Raw genomic sequence first — 18,448 nt, 5'->3', positions numbered from 1 at the left:
GAAGAGAGAGCTACTTACTGTGAAGATGAAATGCTAAATTGCAGGCAGGTACAATTAAGATGCTTATTCGTTCACACAAGCAAACACACCTCACAAACGACCACCAACTCTGGCAGCTTGGGCCAGAATGCAATTGACATGTGGAATGGAAGTAGCCATTCGGAGGGGGGAGGGGGGGGGGGTAGTGGAAGGGTTGGTAGTGTGGGTAGTGTGTGGGTTCAGGGGACTGAAGAATGCTGTTTGTCAGAGGTGTAGGGACTAGAATGCCAACAGGCACGTTGTCAGGAGGGTGTTGGGCAGAGAGGGGGGGGGGGGGGGGGAGCAAAAAGAAGAGGAGTGGGGAAAGGTGAGCAGGTGCATTGGCGGAGGGTGACACACAGAGAGTGTGGGAGGTGTGAATGCGGAGATGGTGTTAGGACAGGGGGGGTGGAAAATGTTGGGTGAAGGGTTGTCGGGACAGTAGGTTAGCGTAGTTTGAGGCCAGACTAATTAAGGGAGCAAAGAATGTGTCGTACCGATAACGCTCATCTGCACATTTCAGAAAAGCTAGTGGTGGAGGGGAAGATCCGAACAGCTCGTGTAATGAAGTGACTCGAAATAGAGTACATTATGCTCGGCTGCATGTTGTGACACGGGGTGGTTATTTTGGTCTTGGCCACAGTTTGGCAGTGGCCATTCATTCTGGTGAACAGGTGGTTGGTAGTCATATCAATGTAAGAAGTTGTCAATGATTGCAACAGAGCTGATATGACATGGCTGCTTTCACAGGTGGCCCTGCCATGTGTGTCTGTCTGCAGCTTAACGTGTCATTCTTATGGTCTGTAGCAGTTTGTCATTTCCTCCATTGTTCGATAAATACATTGAAACGTAATGCACGATGGGGCATTTTTTACCCATCTCAGTGTGTATGACATCATATATCTTTAACTATGTGCTGCATAATGATAATATTTGTGTAGATACATTCAGCAGCATATGTGGAAGTAGAGTTAGTAGCAAAGAAGTATTGATTAAAATATCATACACGATGCGGCTGTTTTTATTGCATCTTATTATTTGTCATATCTTCTGAACTATGATAGGAAGGTTGTTCTTACCCCCACAGCAATTGGCGCGAGACTGTGAGGGATATTTGTGCAAACTTTGGGTGAAATTGGTCGAGTGGTTTTTTTGTGGAAAAACACACACAAACACACACACACACACACACACACACACACACACACACACACCTACATCTACATCTACATGACTACTCTGCAATTCACATTTAAGTGCTTGGCAGAGGGTTCATCGAACCACAATCATACTATCTCTCTACCATTCCACTCCCGAACAGCGCGCGGGAAAAACGAACACCTAAACCTTTCTGTTTGAGCTCTGATTTCTCTTATTTTATTTTGATGATCATTCCTACCTATGTAGGTTGGGCTCAATAAAATATTTTCGCATTCAGAAGAGAAAGTTGGTGACTGAAATTTCGTAAATAGATCTCGCCGGACGAAAAAAGTCTTTGCTTTAATGACTTCCATCCCAACTCGTGTATCATATCTTCATATCTGCCACACCCTCTCTCCTATTTCGTGATAATACAAAACGAGCTGCCCTTTCCCCCCCCCCCCCACCCTCTCGATGTCCTCCGTCAATCCCACCTGCTAAGGATCCCACACCGCGCAGCAATATTCTAGCAGAGGACGAACGAGTGTAGTGTAAGCTGTCTCTTTAGTGGACTTGTAGCATCTTCTAAGTGTCCTGCCCCCCCCCTGCGGGTCCGGGGTAAGAATAGGCCCGAGGTATTCCTGCCTGTCGTACGAGGCGACTAAAAGGAGTTCAACCGTTTCGGCCTTCCATGTGATGGTCCCCCTTGGGGTTTGACCTCCATTTTTCTAAATTTCTACAGAAGTACGAGCCTTTTGGGGAAGGACACCTTACGTGGTGTACCACTGGTCCTAAGTGCACTCAGACCTTGGCACTCAGCATTGCACCGGCGTTGTAACCATACCCACTATTGCTCAAATTGGGCCTAAACGCCTTTTGGGTTGTCCCAGTTACGCCCATAGTGCGTCTCCATCTGCACCAGCGATCATGATGGACTTTCCATGGCACCAGAAATCCAGCACGGTAGCCAGCCCGTTGTGGTGGGGTCGTCATGTACCCTCTAGGTTGTAGCCCCCTGACAACACAGGGATCGTACTGCCGATACCTGAGCTGCACCCTCCCCACGTCGGCCAAGGAGTAGATGCCCGTCTCCTTGGGGCATCAGGACTCCCGGCAATGGTCATCCTGCCAGGTGGCCCTTGCTGCGGCTGGGTGGCGCCCGTGGGGAGAGCCCCTGGTCGGAGTGGGTGGTATCGGGGCGGACGTTTCGCAGATGAAACGTCACCACGTATCGGGTCGCTCTGCGGCCGAGTCTTTTAAAAGAAAAAGTACCGTTTCTGGTTCTGGTTCTCCTGCCCCTTCCCCCTTGGCCACTCCATGGGAGGAGGGACAGGCCCGCCGGCTTGGAGCGAAGTACTTCCCCCGCTATTTAGTCTGTTCTCGGACCGATGGGGGGACATTCGCCACCTCCAAGCCCATGTTCTTTGTTCAGCACATTGAGGACATCTTCGGGGAAATCGAGGCTCTCAGCAAGATGCGTTCAGGGTCCGTACTTATCAAGACCACGTCCGCCACACAGTCGGCGGCGCTCCAGGCGTGCGACCGCCTAGGGGACATCCCAGTCTCCATTGTCCCACATCTGGCACTCAATAGGACGCAGGGGGTTATTTTTCATCGTGACCTCCTGCTACAATCTGATGAGGAGCTCAGGGCCAACCTGGAGCGCCGAGGCGTGCATTTCGTCCGGCGAGTCCAGCGCGGCCCCAAAGACCGTCGCATCGACACTGGGGCCTTTATCCTCGCCTTCGAGGGGGACGTTCTCCCAGAGAAGGTAAAGGTAATGTGCTACCGGTGTGACGTGCGACCCTACGTTCCGCCTCCTATGCGCTGTTTTCGGTGTTTGCGCTTTGGGCACATGTCGTCACGGTGTGAGGCTGAGCCCCTCTGTGGCGATTGTGGCCGTCCTCTTCGTGAGGAACATACATGCACCCCACCACCTCGGTGCGTTAATTGTCCTGGCGTCCACTCGCCTAGATCCTCAGACTGCCCCGCATATCAGAAGGAGAAGAAAATACAAGAAATCAAAACTTTGGATCGGCTGTCTTATTCTGAGGCCAGGAAGAAGTACGACCGCCTCCATCCCGTGCCATTGACCACTTCATTTGCCTCAGTTGTGTCCACTCCTTCCGCGGTATCCTCACCCCTCTCCTATCCCCCCTCCGCCTCCTCCGCCCATCAGGGGGCTCTGCCTCCGCCTCCCAAATCCCTCCCTTCCAAATCCTCCTCCCCCGTGGCCCCCACCCCCTCTGCCCCAGGGGCCATCCTTCCTCCTCCTTCCCCCCACACGCCACCTGAGAAGCGATCCTCTTCTCAGGCGTCCATCGGGGAAACGTTCCGGACCCCGGCTTCCGAGGTCCGGCGTTCCAAAACGGACCCCGCGCGTGAGGACCTTCTTCGGGTCCAGCCCACCGTCCCTGTGCCTCCTCGGCCTTCCAAGAAGGCCTCCAAGAAGAAATCTTTATCCCCCTCTCCACCCCGGCGCGTTTCGACTGACGCTCCATCCGTGAGTCGCCGCTCCCGGCCGTCCTCAGTTTCGCCGGGACGCTCTGCTGCCAGGCGCTCAGCTGGCCTTTCGTCGGCAAATGATGCTGCCCCTCCTACACAACCAGGGACAGCGGCCGCAGCTGGCGACCAGTCGATGGAACCGGATCCGCCTCCCGTCGGTTGTAGCGTTGTTCCCTCGCAACCTGGCCCTCCGCGGCCGTCGAGGTGACCAGCTCTTCCCCCGTCTCGTTCCCACAACTTTTTGACTAGCGATGGCGTTGTTTCATTGGAACATAAGAGGTATTCGATCTCATCGGGAGGAATTACAACTGCTCCTCCGCCTGCACTGTCCGCTCGTCCTTGGACTCCAGGAAACCAAGTTGCGCCCGACTGACCGTATTGCCTTTACCCACTATACCTCGGAGCGGTATGACCTTACCCCTGTGGACGGTGTCCCAGCTCATGGTGGGGTCATGTTGCTCATTCGGGACGATGTCTATTACCATCCCATCCCATTGACCACCCCACTCCAAGCAATAGCTGTCCGCATTACTCTTTCTGCTTTTACTTTTTCAGTTTGTACCATCTACACTCCACCGTCGTCTGCCGTTAGTCGGGCTGACATGATGCACCTGATCGTTCAGCTTCCCCCGCCGTTTTTATTGTTTGGCGACTTCAATGCCCATCATCCCCTTTGGGGCTCTCCTGCATCCTGTCCAAGAGGCTCACTCTTGGCAGATGTCTTCAACCATCTCAATCTTGTCTGCCTCAATACCGGCGCCCCGACTTTCCTCTCGGACTCCACTCATACCTTCTCCCACTTGGACCTCTCAATATGTTCTACCACTCTTGCCCGTCGGTTCGAGTGGTATGTCCTTTCTGACACCTATTCGAGCGACCACTTCCCCTGTGTCGTTCGTCTCCTGCACCACACCCCATCCCCACGTCCTTCGAGCTGGAACATACTGAAAGCTGACTGGGGACTTTACTCATCCCTGGCAACCTTTCCGGACCACGATTTTCCCAGTTGTGACAGTCAGGTCGAATACCTCTCGGCTGTTATCATCCATGCTGCCGAACGTTCCATTCCTCGTACTACTTCTTCACGTCGCGTTTCCGTCCCCTGGTGGAACGAGGCTTGTAGGGACGCTATCCGTGCTCGCCGACGTGCTTTACGCACCTTTCGCCGCCATCCTACGTTGGCGAATTGTATTGAATACAAACGACTCCGAGCGCAATGCCGTAGAGTCATCAAAGACAGCAAAAAAGCTTGTTGGGCCTCTTTCACCGGCTCCTTTAACAGTTTTACTCCTTCTTCCGTCGTTTGGGGTAGCCTGCGCCGGCTGTCGGGCATTAAGGCCCACTCCTCGGTACCTGGCCTGACCTCAGGTAATGCGGTCCTTGTTGATCCGGTGGCTGTCGCCAACGCCTTTGGCCGCTTTTTCGAGGAGGTTTCAAGCTCCGCCCATTACCATCCTGCCTTCCTTCCCAGGAAAGAGGCAGAAGAGGCTCGGCGACCTTCCTTCCACTCGCTGAATCTGGAAACCTATAATGCCCCCTTTACTATGCGGGAACTCGAACGTGCGCTTGCACTGTCCCGGTCCTCTGCTCCGGGGCCGGATGCCATTCACGTTCAGATGCTGGCACACCTTTCTCCGGCGGGCAAAAGCTTCCTTCTCCGTACCTACAATCGCGTCTGGACCGAAGGTCAAGTCCCCATGCGTTGGCGTGACGCCGTTGTTGTTCCTATACCCAAACCCGGGAAGGATAGACACCTTCCTTCTAGTTACCGCCCCATTTCTCTTACAAGCTGTGTCTGTAAGGTGATGGAGCGCATGGTTAATGCTCGGTTAGTCTGGATTCTTGAATCTCGACGGCTCCTTACTAATGTCCAATGTGGCTTTCGTCGCCGCCGCTCCGCTGTTGACCACCTCGTGACCTTGTCGACATTCATCATGAACAACTTTTTGCGAAGGCGCCAAACGGTAGCCGTGTTCTTCGACTTGGAGAAGGCTTATGACACCTGTTGGAGAGGAGGTATCCTCCGCACTATGCACAGGTGGGGCCTACGCGGTCGCCTGCCCCTTTTTATTGATTCCTTTTTAACGGAACGAAAGTTTAGGGTACGTGTGGGCTCCGTATTGTCCGACGTCTTCCTCCAGGAGAACGGAGTGCCTCAGGGCTCCGTCTTGAGCGTAGCCCTTTTTGCCATCGCGATCAATCCCATTATGGATTGCATTCCACCTAATGTCTCAGGCTCTCTCTTTGTCGATGACTTCGCGATCTACTGCAGTGCCCAGAGAACATGCCTCCTGGAGCGCTGCCTTCAGCGTTGTCTAGACAGCCTCTACTCATGGAGCGTGGCAAATGGCTTCCGGTTCTCCGAAGAAAAGACGGTTTGTATCAACTTTTGGCGATATAAAGCGTTCCTTCCGCCATCCTTACATCTCGGTCCCGTTGTTCTCCGATTTGTGGACACAACTAAGTTTCTAGGGCTCACGTTGGACAGGAAACTGTGTTGGTCTCCACACGTCTCTTATTTGGCGGCCCGTTGTACACGTTCCCTTAATGTCCTCAGAGTTCTTAGCGGTTCATCTTGGGGAGCGGATCGCACTGTCCTGCTTCGCTTGTATCGGTCCATAGTCCGATCGAAGCTGGATTATGGGAGCTTCGTCTACTCGTCCGCTCGGCCGTCCCTCTTACGCCGGCTCAACTCCATCCACCATCGGGGGTTACGTCTTGCGACCGGAGCCTTCTACACTAGTCCTGTCGAGAGTCTTTATGCTGAAGCTGCCGAGTTACCGTTAACCTACCGGCGCGACGTACTGCTGTGTCGGTATGCCTGCCGGCTGTCGTCTATGCCCGACCACCCCACTTACAAGTCCTTCTTCGCCGATTCTCTCGACCGTCAGTACGGGTTGTATGTGTCTGCCCTGCTGCCCCCCGGAGTCCGCTTCCGTCGCCTGCTTCGACAATTGGATTTTGCCCTCCCTACCACCTTCAGAGAGGGTGAGAGCCCGACACCACCTTGGCTCCAGGCTCCGGTTCATATTTATCTCGACCTCAGCTCACTCCCGAAGGATGGTACTCCGGCTGCAATGTATTGCTCACGGTTTGCCGAACTTCGTGCTCGACTTGCCGGTCACACCTTTATTTACACCGATGGCTCCAAAACTGACGATGGTGTCGGCTGTGCCTTTGTCGTCGGGGCCGCCACTTTTAAATACAGGCTCCTCGACCAATGTTCCAGCTTTACGGCCGAGCTTTTTGCTCTCCATCAGGCCGTTCAGTATGCCCGCCGCCACCACCATTCATCATATGTACTGTGCTCTGACTCACTCAGTGCTCTTCAGAGCCTTGGAGCTCCCTGTCCGGTCCATCCCTTGATACAACGGATACAGCAGTCCCTCCATTCTTTGGCTGATAATGGTGGTTCTGTCAGCTTTCTGTGGGTTCCCGGACATGTGGGAGTGCCTGGGAATGAGGCTGCGGATGCTGCAGCCAAGGCTGCGGTCCTCCTGCCTCGGCCAGCCTCCCATTGTGTCCCGTCATCCGACGTTCGTGCGGATGTCTGTAAGAGGCTTGTGTCGTTGTGGTGGGATGCTTGGTCATCCCTCCAAGGAAACAAGCTCCGGGCAGTAAAACCGCTACCAACTGCTTGGACAACATCCTCCCGACCATCTCGGCGCGAGGAGGTCCTTCTGACCAGGTTGCGGATTGGGCATTGCCGGTTTAGCCACCGCTACCTGCTCTCCGGTGACCCAGCCCCGCAGTGCCCTTGTGGTCAGGCATTAACAGTGCGCCATGTTTTATTGTCGTGTCCCCGTTTTAGTCAATTTCGTGTTGTCCTGTCCCTGCCATCTACTTTACCAGATGTTTTAGCTGATGACGCTCGAGCAGCTGCTCGTATTCTGCGTTTTATAACTTTAACTGGCTTGTCCAAGGACATTTAATCTTTTTACTTATTTTGTCTGCATCTTTGTCGGGTCCTTCTGGTGTCCCCTCCATCCCCTTGAGTTTTACCAGATTCCATGTGCTCAAACAACAGTGACTGGGCGCTAATGACCTCAGCAGTTGAGCGCCCTTAAACCCAACCAAAAAAAAAAAAAAAAATAAGTGTCCTGCCAATGAAACACAACCTTTGGCTCGCCTTCCCCACAATATTATCTATGTGGTCTTTCCAACTGAAGTTGTTCGTGATTTTAACACCCAGGTACTTAGTTGAATTGACAGCCTCGAGAATTGCACTATTTATCGAGTAATCGAATTCCAATGGATTTCTTTTGGAACTCGTGTGGATCACCTCACACTTTTCGTTATTTAGCGTCAACTGCCACCTGCCACACCATACAGCAATCTTTTCTAAATCGCTTTGCAACTGATACTGGTCTTCGGATGACCTTACTAGACAGTAAACTACAGCATCATCTGCGAACAACCTAAGAGAACTGCTCAGCTTGTCACCCAGGTCATTTATATAGATCAGGAACAGCAGAGGTCCCAGGACACTTCCATGGGGAACACCTGATACCACTTCAGTTTTACTCAATGATTTGCCGTCTATTACTACGAACTGCGACCTTCCTGACAGGAAATCAGGAATCCAGTCGCACAACTGAGACGATACCCCATAGGCCCGCAGCTTGATTAGAAGTCGCTGGTGAGAAACGGTGTCAAAAGCTTTCCGGAAATCTAGAAATACAAAATCAACTTGAGATCACCTGTCGATAGCGGCCATTACTTCGTGCGAATAAAGAGCTAGCTGCGTTGCACAAGAACGATGTTTTCTGAAACCGTGCTGATTACGTATGAATAGATCGTTCCCTTCGAGGTGATCCATAATGTTTGAATACAGTATATGCTCCAAAACCCTACTGCAAACCAACATCAATGGTATAGGTCTGTAGTTCGATGGATTACTCCTACTACCCTTCTTAAACGCTGGTGCGACCTGCGCAATTTTCCAATCTGCAGGTACAGATCTATCGGGGAGCGAGCGTTTGTGTATGATTGCTAAGTAGGGAGCTATGTATCAGCGTAATCTGAAAGGAACCTAATCGGTATACAATCTGGACCTGAAGACCTGCCCATATCAAGCGATTTGAGTTGCTTCGCAACCCCTAAGGTATCTACTTCTAAGAAACTCATGCTAGCAGCTGTTCGTGTTTCAAATTCTGGAATATTCCATTCGTCTTCCCTGATGAAGGAATTTCAGAAAAACTGCGTTCAATAACTCCGCTTTAGCGGCACAGTCGTCAGTAACAGTACCATCGGCCCTGCACAGCGAAGGTATTGACTGCATCTTGCTGCTTGTGTACTTTACATACGGCCAGAATTTATTCAGATTTTCTACCAAATTTCGAGACAATGTTTCGTTGTGGAACCTATTAAAGGCATCTCGCATTGAAGTCCGTGCCAAATTTCGCGCGTCTGTAAATTTTAGCCAATGTTCGGTATTTCGCGTTCTTCTGAACTTCGCATGCTTTTTCCGTTGCCTCTGCAACAGCATTTGGACCTGTTTTGTGTACCATGGGGATCATTTCCATCTCTTACCAATTTATGAGGTATGAATCTCTCAATTGCTGTTGCTACTATATCTTTGAATTTGAGCCACATCTCGTCTACATTTGCATAGTCAGTTCGGAAGGAATGGAGATTGTTTCTTAGGAGGGCTTCTAGCGACACTTTATCCGCTTTTTTAAATAAAATTATTTTGCGTTTGTTTCTGGTGGATTTGGAAGAAACGGTATTGAGCCTAGCTACAATGACCTTGTGATCACTAATCCCTGTATCAGTCATGATGCTCTCTATTTGCCCTGGATTGTTTGTGGCTAAGAGTGCATTCATTTTTATGATATGTATTGAATGTATTGATATTCACAAGTGGTTTTGGTACATGATTGCCATTGACATACGTGGTGTGCATATTCACTGTCAAGATGTTCATCCATAACTAAAGAAAGTAGTACTTTAAACATTTTGCCAAATAGTTCCATTTATTTCGACAGCTATATTTTAGTTTTGTGTGTGTGTGATGGGGATGGAGAGGCTTGTGTGTGGTGATTATAGTTTCATTGTTTAATTCATTATACCATTAATTTTTGTTTAGCTACATATTTGTGGAAGGTCACATATCTTCAAAAAACTATCTTTGTAGAGCTATAAACTCTGTACCTTGTATGGACTGTCTGTTTAAACTTAAGTGTTTTGAGGTTGACCTCGATACCTTAGTCACTTTGGAACGAACTAAAAAATACATCATTACTGTGTACTTCAATTTGTAAATAAGAAAGTGTTATCGAGTATGAGAAAGTGTTATTTCATTTAGAAATGGTTTGTAGGTCAAAAATTCAGTTCAGGTGAGGTGGTCAACATTCTTTTTCCTCCCTTAGACCCAGGATGCTTTCAGTGGTTACTTCGTAAAGTAAATAACTAATTGTTCCATAAAATTTCGGGCGTGCAGCCGCATAAATTCAGCTCCTTCTTCTAATATTTTGGCTGAATACCGTCCAGCCGTCTTCAGAGTGAGCCGAGGTAACTGACGCTCCGGCACTTGCTCCGTCCTTTTAAACTCGAGGACCGAACCACTGCGCATACGGCCAAAGATACATGTCTTTGTGCCGTGAAAATGTGGAGGTACACATTAAATAACTAATTTTGTTTTTTAAAAAAGGTCCACGCGATTAGTGAACTGGATGTAAGTGTATCGGTATTTCTTACGCAAATGTGAACTGTGACCGAGTACACTCAGTGAAGGTACAATTGCAGTGACTCCGCTCGCCTCTCGCACCTCGACCGACTGGCGATCGGCCGGCTGCAGGAGGTGGCGGCGTCCCGCCCCGCGCCGACCTCCGCGTCCGGGACGTCGTCCACCGGCCGGCCACCGCCCGCGTACTGTACGGAGCCGGCCGAACGCGAGTGCCTGGATCTTGGTTCGGACCTGCACTCGGAGGGTCCGGCCCTGCCACACGGAAGCGTGGGAGGCGTCGGCAAGTCGGAGTGGTACCCCTACGCTTGCTACTACTGCGAGTGCAGGTGAGTGGGCGGGCCGGTAGTCGGCTTCCGCCTTCTGTGGGTCGCTTAGGAGGTACCTGTGGTTCTGTGCATTTGGAAATAGTCAGAACTACGGAGTGCACCCGAACTCGACCAGATGTAGTTCGGTGAGATTTTCTGAGTATTTCGCTATAAGAGGCCCACCATCTCTGGTAGCATTTAGTTCGATTCCTTGTCGGCACGTATCTCTGTAGGTGACGTGCTCGTGTAGTGGAACAGGTAGCACATTAGCTGGAGAGACGGAAAGGTGAGCCAGACCCGGACCCGAACTGTGTGGTGGAGTGACACGTGTTGCTGGTGCAGTGGCCAGGTTGAGTTTGGTTTTTAGGCAGTTTCTTATGATCGTCCAGCCAAATGCTGGGCTGTTCCTCCATTTCCACCTCAGAAAATATGATCACACTCAGAACAGACTGTACACAGTTCACTGCAGGCACGACTTCCCTCATGTAACTGATGACTGTGGGGACAGGAAGTGCATCAGCTCAAAAGTTATATTCTAAATTTGTGTAATCTCGAGTACAGCAGACCCCGTACTAGGAGGGAATAGTGTTAAGAACAAAACAATCTTTGTACTTATGAGGGTGCGCTGAAAAGTAATGCCTCTGAATTTTGTAAGGGAAAACTCTCTTGCTTTTACAGAAGGGCTCACTGCATTCGGATTTTTTGTCATTGTACTGTTTGCCAAACATTGCCACCTGTTGCGACAGTATCTAACACTTGCTGCTAGTGTAGTAGCTCTCCCAAACAGCGTCCTATGTGAGCAAACCAGTTGCTTTATCTGTGGTTACTCGCACTTTAGGTACTCGACCAGAGATTCGAGCTGCGCACATCTCCTTTTGTGACCTGTAGATAATTCGCTGCAAATAATAACTTGTAGGGCCTAACTGTGATACTGCAGTCAAATAGTCTGTGCCTTGGCCAGAATTGAGAGTTAATAAAATACACAGACATACAAAATAAAAGTTAAATGAATGATTCAATAAAAAGGGTGGTATTCTAATGTCTGTAATTGACAAAGACGAAAGAGAATTACGTCGGATAATGGTTATTCGAAAAGGGCACCTCAGGTAAACGGGACGTGCTCCTACTACATTCAGCTAAGATACAGACAGAAAAAACCCTTATCAAATGCAGTAAAGTTATATTGACATCATTAAGAGAATAGCGGCAAGATACCTAAACTGAACAATTGTCAAAGACTCGCGAATACTGTGTCTGTTTCGTGATCACGATATGCGAGTTACCAGTTCGAAGTAGTTCAGAGTTCGACACAGTGATTTGCAAACTGAGACTTGCGATACAAAGTAGTTACTGGTACTCTGTCTTCTTAAGTTCCGTAATACGAGGGGAGTAGGTTCGGACCCCTCGTGAGTTAGCCCCTTCAAAAGTAAGATTATTGTAGTGGCCATACACTGCCCAGATTTGATCAACTGTACAACCGAATCGCACACTTTACTGTAGGCAGGCTGCCTTCTTCTGGCACTCTGCACCAAATGTACAGAATCACTCCTTCGAGCTCTTCACTCGAAAAAGTCGCAGTCTCCACTCTACTTTTGTAGTGTTCTGCTACTGTCTGCTTTTGCATTGGCTGAAGGCCATCCCCACAAAAATAAGTCACTCTTAATTAATACAAACATAATTTGGCTCTGCTTGACCATTTCCTTGACTAAACTGTGTTACAACGATCTTTCAATAAGGAAATGTTACAAACATTATCACACTCGGATCATTTACAATAATTACAAATAAACGTCTTTTCGTGAATAAATAAGCCTGTATTCTTGCACAAGTGCACTCACAATAAATGACAACAGTGTGTTGTCATTAAGTTTGTTTAAACAGTTATTTAGGCCTGCTTGTCAGAAATGCTTTTTGCTCATTTTTTTTAATAATGGTGTCAGCTAATGCATACGACTGACCAATTCTTAAATCACAATGATTTTTAAGAGAACTTTTTTAAAGTTTCTGACAGAATAGTAGACTGTTATGAAATGACTTCACAAGTATGATGATATGTGAGGTATTCATGTTGTATTTATTTACTGTGTGGACAATACGATGTTCTGACAAACGTGTATGTAATAAAAAAGATGAAAAAGACATAAGTAAGTAAAGAAAACTGCTACAGATCAGTGGCTTTTGATAGCTATTGTACAATGCCGTCATAGCTATTGTACAGTGCTATCGTCTGAGATATCGCTTGTTGAGATCACACGAAGCATTTAAAAGTTGTTAATTCAGACATTCGTTGCGAAAATGTACAGTCACTGTGAAATATTAACTTCTGTAGTTTCAAAGACATTGAAAATATTGTTGTCACTTGATGCACCGCATTTTTCTGGGCTCAAAAATGTATTCAGATTTGTTTTAATCGTGGACAATAAATTACTGTAGATTTTCAAAGAGTTGTAAGAAGCAGTCTTTCAGCTCACTCCGCCATTTATTTGTGCATCTCCCGCACAAAGGCCGTGCGAGCGACAGCTGTCCAAAGTCCCAGCTTTGGGTTTTGCCCATTTCCAGTGTACCTGGACTCTCCAGTACCAGTCACAGAGCAGACCTGGCCCCACTAGCTTTCAGCTGTACAATTATTTCACTTCCCTTCGTACCACCTGCAGCCGCATTCTGGCTCTGGAGTACCCAGAGGCCACTGGTATGGGCCTCTGTTGGCGGCCATATTCTCTGGATATGAACACCTGTGTCTCCTTTGTGTGGTGCTATATTAAAGACAAGGTGTACAGCAGTAACTCCAAAACCATTGCTAAGCTGAAAACAACCATTCAGGAGGTCATCGACAGCATCGATGTTCCGACATTTCAGTAGGCTGTGCAAAATTTTGCTATTTGTCTGCGCCGTTCGTCGCCAATGGTGGCAGGCGTGTCGAACAGGTAGTTACCTAAATCCGAATGTCTGTAGTGATGTGTTCGTGTTGAATGAAGTGTGTAACTAATTATGTTTTATTTTTCATGTAGTTAAATAATTGTCACCATGTAAATGGCTCCATCTATCACAATCATCTCGTCGGCTGGATAGAGACATTGGGTAACACGTCGCTCTATCGCCACAGAATTAGTCTGAAAATTACGTGGATTGATCAGATAACTAATGTACAGCTACCGAATCGGAGAGGAAAGAGCTTTATGCCGCAACTAAGTAAAAAGAAGAATGTGAATGATAGCTCGTATTCTGAAGCATCAGGGGATAATTAGTGTGGTAAGGAAGTGATGTGTGGGAGGTAAAAATTGGACAGAGAGAAACTAAAGCGTGATTACTGAAGGCATATTAAATTGAATGTAGATTGTTGTAACTGGACAAAACTGGTCTTCAGACTGAAGTATGATTTTATCATCACTGCTGTTCTTTTCAAGTTAGGACTAGTTGTGTATTTGAGCAGTTGCCCATGTTTTGGCAAAGCATCTGAAATGATTAATTTGCAGTTATTTGTGCACAAGCTCTGATGTATGATGTGTCACATAGACTTCAACATCATACTGCTGTTGCAGAAAAGGGTAACAGTCCTTAATACTCAAATAGACTATAAAAAAATAATGTTCAGTTGCATTTTGTGGTCCAGAGAATGACTGTAGTGGTGTACCCGATCACAGCACTAGGACAAAGAAATAACTTTTGACAAAATTCATTTTAAAAATGTAGATTGAAGAGTTTTTATAGGTTGTGTGTTTTCACAAGCTACCAAACTCATGAAAACTCTTTGAGGGGAATGTATTCAACACAGAAAATCTTTTGTGTAGTTTTTGTTTGTTTTTAAATATCAGTTCCAGGTCACCCGAGTAACACACCTGAGACTGAAATATACACAGCTAGTTTCAGAGTATTCAGGTCAGTACACAACAGGACTGTATCAACAACCAAAAAAATACACAGATTATCCTAAATACATGTTTTCACTGGAATTGAAAGCCTACTGAGCATTCTGGGTGCTCACTGTTTAATAGGGTATTATTTGCCAGGAGCTGACAGCTTACTTACAAAATTACACATAAAACACATTAAATTGTGTGTCAGTTTCTTTTAATTCACTTTTTGGAAATAATAATCCCATTATTTCCCGTTTCTGGTTTTCATCGCAGTTCTTTTTCCCAGAGAGTTACAACATTAGTTGTATAGTCAAACAAATTATTTTCTTAGCTTGCGCAAACTGCGTGTAAAACAAAATAACAAGAAGAAGAAATGTGATAAAGGTTAACAGTATTTGTCAGTGATCCATTTCAGAAGCTACAGCATTACTGAATTTTGTTGACGGCAAGAAAAGTGTGATCATAAACGCATTCCCTCTGATGATGTTTTATAGTATGCTTTCATTTGTTATCAACTCAGAGCAAGAATACTGAAGGGAACCATTCAAGAAGAAAATCTAGATCATTTCTTTGTACTACCAGCTTTAATTGAGTTGAAAATTGGATGTGGACAGGCTACATGGGTAGCATTTGCCCAAAGATGTACTGGGAAATGGAAAATTTCAAGAGCATGGTGAAAAGTGATGCTTCCAAATTTTTTATTCTCTTATCAACATTGGTTGTGATATTTCATGTCACACACATTACTCGGTCGACTTTTCCACTTCCCAGGTGTGAGTTGCAACCTTCTGCCACTAGAGTACTTCGAATCGTAGCGTGTATTGTGGCTGTGTATAATGTAACTATGTCAGTGCGTGAGAAACCCTCAGAAAACTGAAAGCACAAAGAATTTGTCTACACATGGATCGTCTTCTCCTTCAGCACGACACTACCGGACCACAAACGAGCGCCGAGACATCTGCGACAGTATGATGCCAATTTTCACATAAACAATTGTGGTATTGTTTCTCAGTCCACTCTCGTGTTGTTGAAGGTGTGTCTGGATCGGAATTTGCGCCTTTGTTGCCGTCTGTGGTAAAACAAGAGTCACATGAATTGCGGTGTATTTGTTTAAAACACACACACACACACACACACACACACACACACACACACACACACACACACACACACACACTAGTGATAGTAATAATGCAAGACAGTCAATGTGTGTCACACTGCAGTGTGCCAATTATGTTTTGAAATGGTTTTAAGAAGTAGCATAGAAACTGTAGTTTAATAAATATGTGAAGTAGTAATAAGATGGCACCAGTTACTTCATGCTCCATTTATTTTCAGTCGAAAAGTAACAGCACTCTTCGATTGCGTGTGTCTCAGGTTCAAATTCGTGAGCGCTCGCAGCATGCACATTGTGGACGTGCACACGAACTTGATCATCTCTTCCGGGCCGAACGAGGCAGAGCCTGAGAATCGGCCAGGTGACGCGTTCGGTGGTGAAGACTCCGACCGCAGTGAGTGTCTTTCTTGTGCTTCCTCTCTCTTTTTGTTTTGTTACTCCTGTTGTCAGTACTAAAGATAATTCGATGCAGCTCTCCATTCCTAACACTTCCCTCTGTTATTTTCATTGTTTTAGCATAACTGCTGCATCCCAAATTAACGATGACCTGCCCCTGCAATTTGTTCCTTCTACAATTTTTTGAGCTACAGTTATTGAGTCCCAGTATATATGGTCCACAATTCTGTGTTCCCTTGTGTATTACGGTATTGCAGGTAGAAGAGCTGTAATGCTAAACTAATCTGTGAGAGAATTGTGGTTCAAAAATTGGTATGTTGGTCCCAGTTAAAATTGTTATTGGTCTGAACAGGCCTTTTGAAGGCCCAGTGGTATAAAGTCTGCTATCATTGCCATATTAAGCTGGTGTTTTGCCTTTCTCTGACTAGGAGGAGGTCAGTGTGGCATTACCAATCACACGAGAAGCTGACTAGCAACATCTTTGTACTTCAGCCTATTGCTGTATCCTCTTTATTTTGCCATTTGGACATAATGTAAATTTACTGCAATCAGTTAGTACTTAGTAATTGGCTGCCCGTTCTCCCTGTAGATAAAATAAGTTTAGGTCTTCTTCACTGCAGTTCTTCTTCTGGAATCCGCAGGCTTTGACAATGTTGCCACTTTCGACAAAATAATAGAAAGTACTTCTGAATATATATGTATTGCCTCTTCCCTTAAAATTTGTGACTATTAAGGAACACTGTATATACAGATGTGTGAGCACTCGCAGGATGTATATGCCCTGGGACAACCAGGAGACCTGGGAAAAACCCATGAATTTTTAGAATTCTGGAAACTTTTCATTGTTTTAGTTTTCAGCTAAATTTTTTAAAATTTTGACTGGTAAGAACTGATGATCTAACAAGGATTTTTACTTAAACCCACTACTGCAGAATAATACTGCAGCAAATAGACACAAATGAAAGAATATCACCAAAATCGAACTTTAGTTGCAAAGAAAATGTGCCATTTACGACAAAACACAATGCACATATAAGCATATGTCGACAGCGGAGTGTCTTGCTCTGTAATACTTCGTAACAGCAAACTGCTTTTGAAGAGTGTGACATCACAATTGTTTACATTTTTAATAGGTTGCAGGAAAATATTGTGAATGTTGATTTGAGAAGCATTACTTTCAAATTAAATTTCTTTTCACGGAAGATGAACTACGTTGCATGTGAAAACGTGTATAAGGACTTCTTAAGTTGCAGAGTGTTAGACTGTCATGAAAAACGCAACACTTTCAGGACCAGCCATTTTGAAAAATTCCAGGCCCAGAAGACCAGCCATTTATGCCATTATTTAAAATTTTACTGGCACATTTGTGTTTGATATATCTTAAAGTGTAACACACACTAACAGAGACCAACTTCAAGATTAGGTTTTTATATGTATTTTAGTTCTTTTGTGGCTTACAAATTATGCAATGTGCTCAGTGGAATGTATATTCAGCCAGATAATCCACAAAATGTTCAAGCACGTAGTGAAATTTATAATCTTGCTTGTCAGAAATGGTGGGGGGTGGGAGGGGGAAGACATAACCCCTTATTATACACTGACATAACCCCTTATTATACACTATGTGATAAAAAGTATCTGCACACCCCGAAAACCATACATTTTTCATATTAGGTGCATTGTGCTGCCAGGTACTCCATATCAGTGACCTCAGTAGCCATTTGACATCATGAGAGAGCAGAATGGGGCGTTCCGTGGAACTCACGCACTTCGAACGTGGTCAGGTGATTGGGTGTCACTTGTCATACGTCTGTACGCGAGATTTCCACACTGTTAAACATCCCTGGGTCCACTGTTTCCGATGTGACAGTGAAGTGGAAACGTGAAAGGACACATACAGCACAAAACCATACAGGCCGACCTCGTCTGTTGACTGACAGAGACCGCCGACAGTTGAAGAGGGTCGTAATGTGTAACAGGCAGACGTCTATCCAGACCATCACACAGGAATTATAAACTGCATCTGGATCCACTACAAGCACTATGACAGTTAGGCGGGAGGTGAGAAAACGTGGATTTCATGGTCAAGCGGCTGCTCATAAGCCACACATCACACTGTTAAGTGCCAAATGACGACTCGCTCGGTGTAAGGAGAGTAAACATTGGACAATTGAACAGTGGAAAAAATGTTGTGTTGAATGACGAATCACGGTACAGAATGGGGCGATCCGATGGCAGGGTGTGGGTATGGCAAAGGCCCGGTGAACGTCATCTGACAGCGTGTGTAGTGCCGACAGTAAAATTCAGAGACAGTGGTGTTACGGTGTGGTCATGTTTTTCATGGAGGTTGGCTTGCATCCCTTGTTTTTTTTTGCTTGGCACTATCACAGAAAAGGCCTACATTGATGTTTTAAGCACCTTCTTC

At 46.6% G+C, this 18,448-nt stretch overlaps 1 protein-coding gene across 1 annotated transcript in view; it reads left to right on the top strand.

Moving 5' to 3' along the window:
- LOC126108832 (uncharacterized) overlaps positions 1–18,448 on the top strand; it is a 195,597-nt gene that overhangs the window by 18,474 nt on the left and 158,675 nt on the right. Inside the window, exons 3-4 of the mRNA XM_049914196.1 lie at positions 10,411–10,677; positions 15,888–16,021. Of these exons, the coding sequence (XP_049770153.1) occupies positions 10,411–10,677; positions 15,888–16,021 (401 nt within the window). The remainder of the gene's footprint in view (positions 1–10,410; positions 10,678–15,887; positions 16,022–18,448) is intronic.

The sequence above is a fragment of the Schistocerca cancellata genome, chromosome 11, assembly GCF_023864275.1.
Source record: "Schistocerca cancellata isolate TAMUIC-IGC-003103 chromosome 11, iqSchCanc2.1, whole genome shotgun sequence".
NCBI classification, from domain to species: Eukaryota; Metazoa; Arthropoda; class Insecta; order Orthoptera; family Acrididae; genus Schistocerca; species Schistocerca cancellata.
This window is presented reverse-complemented; position numbering and strand designations above follow the sequence as displayed.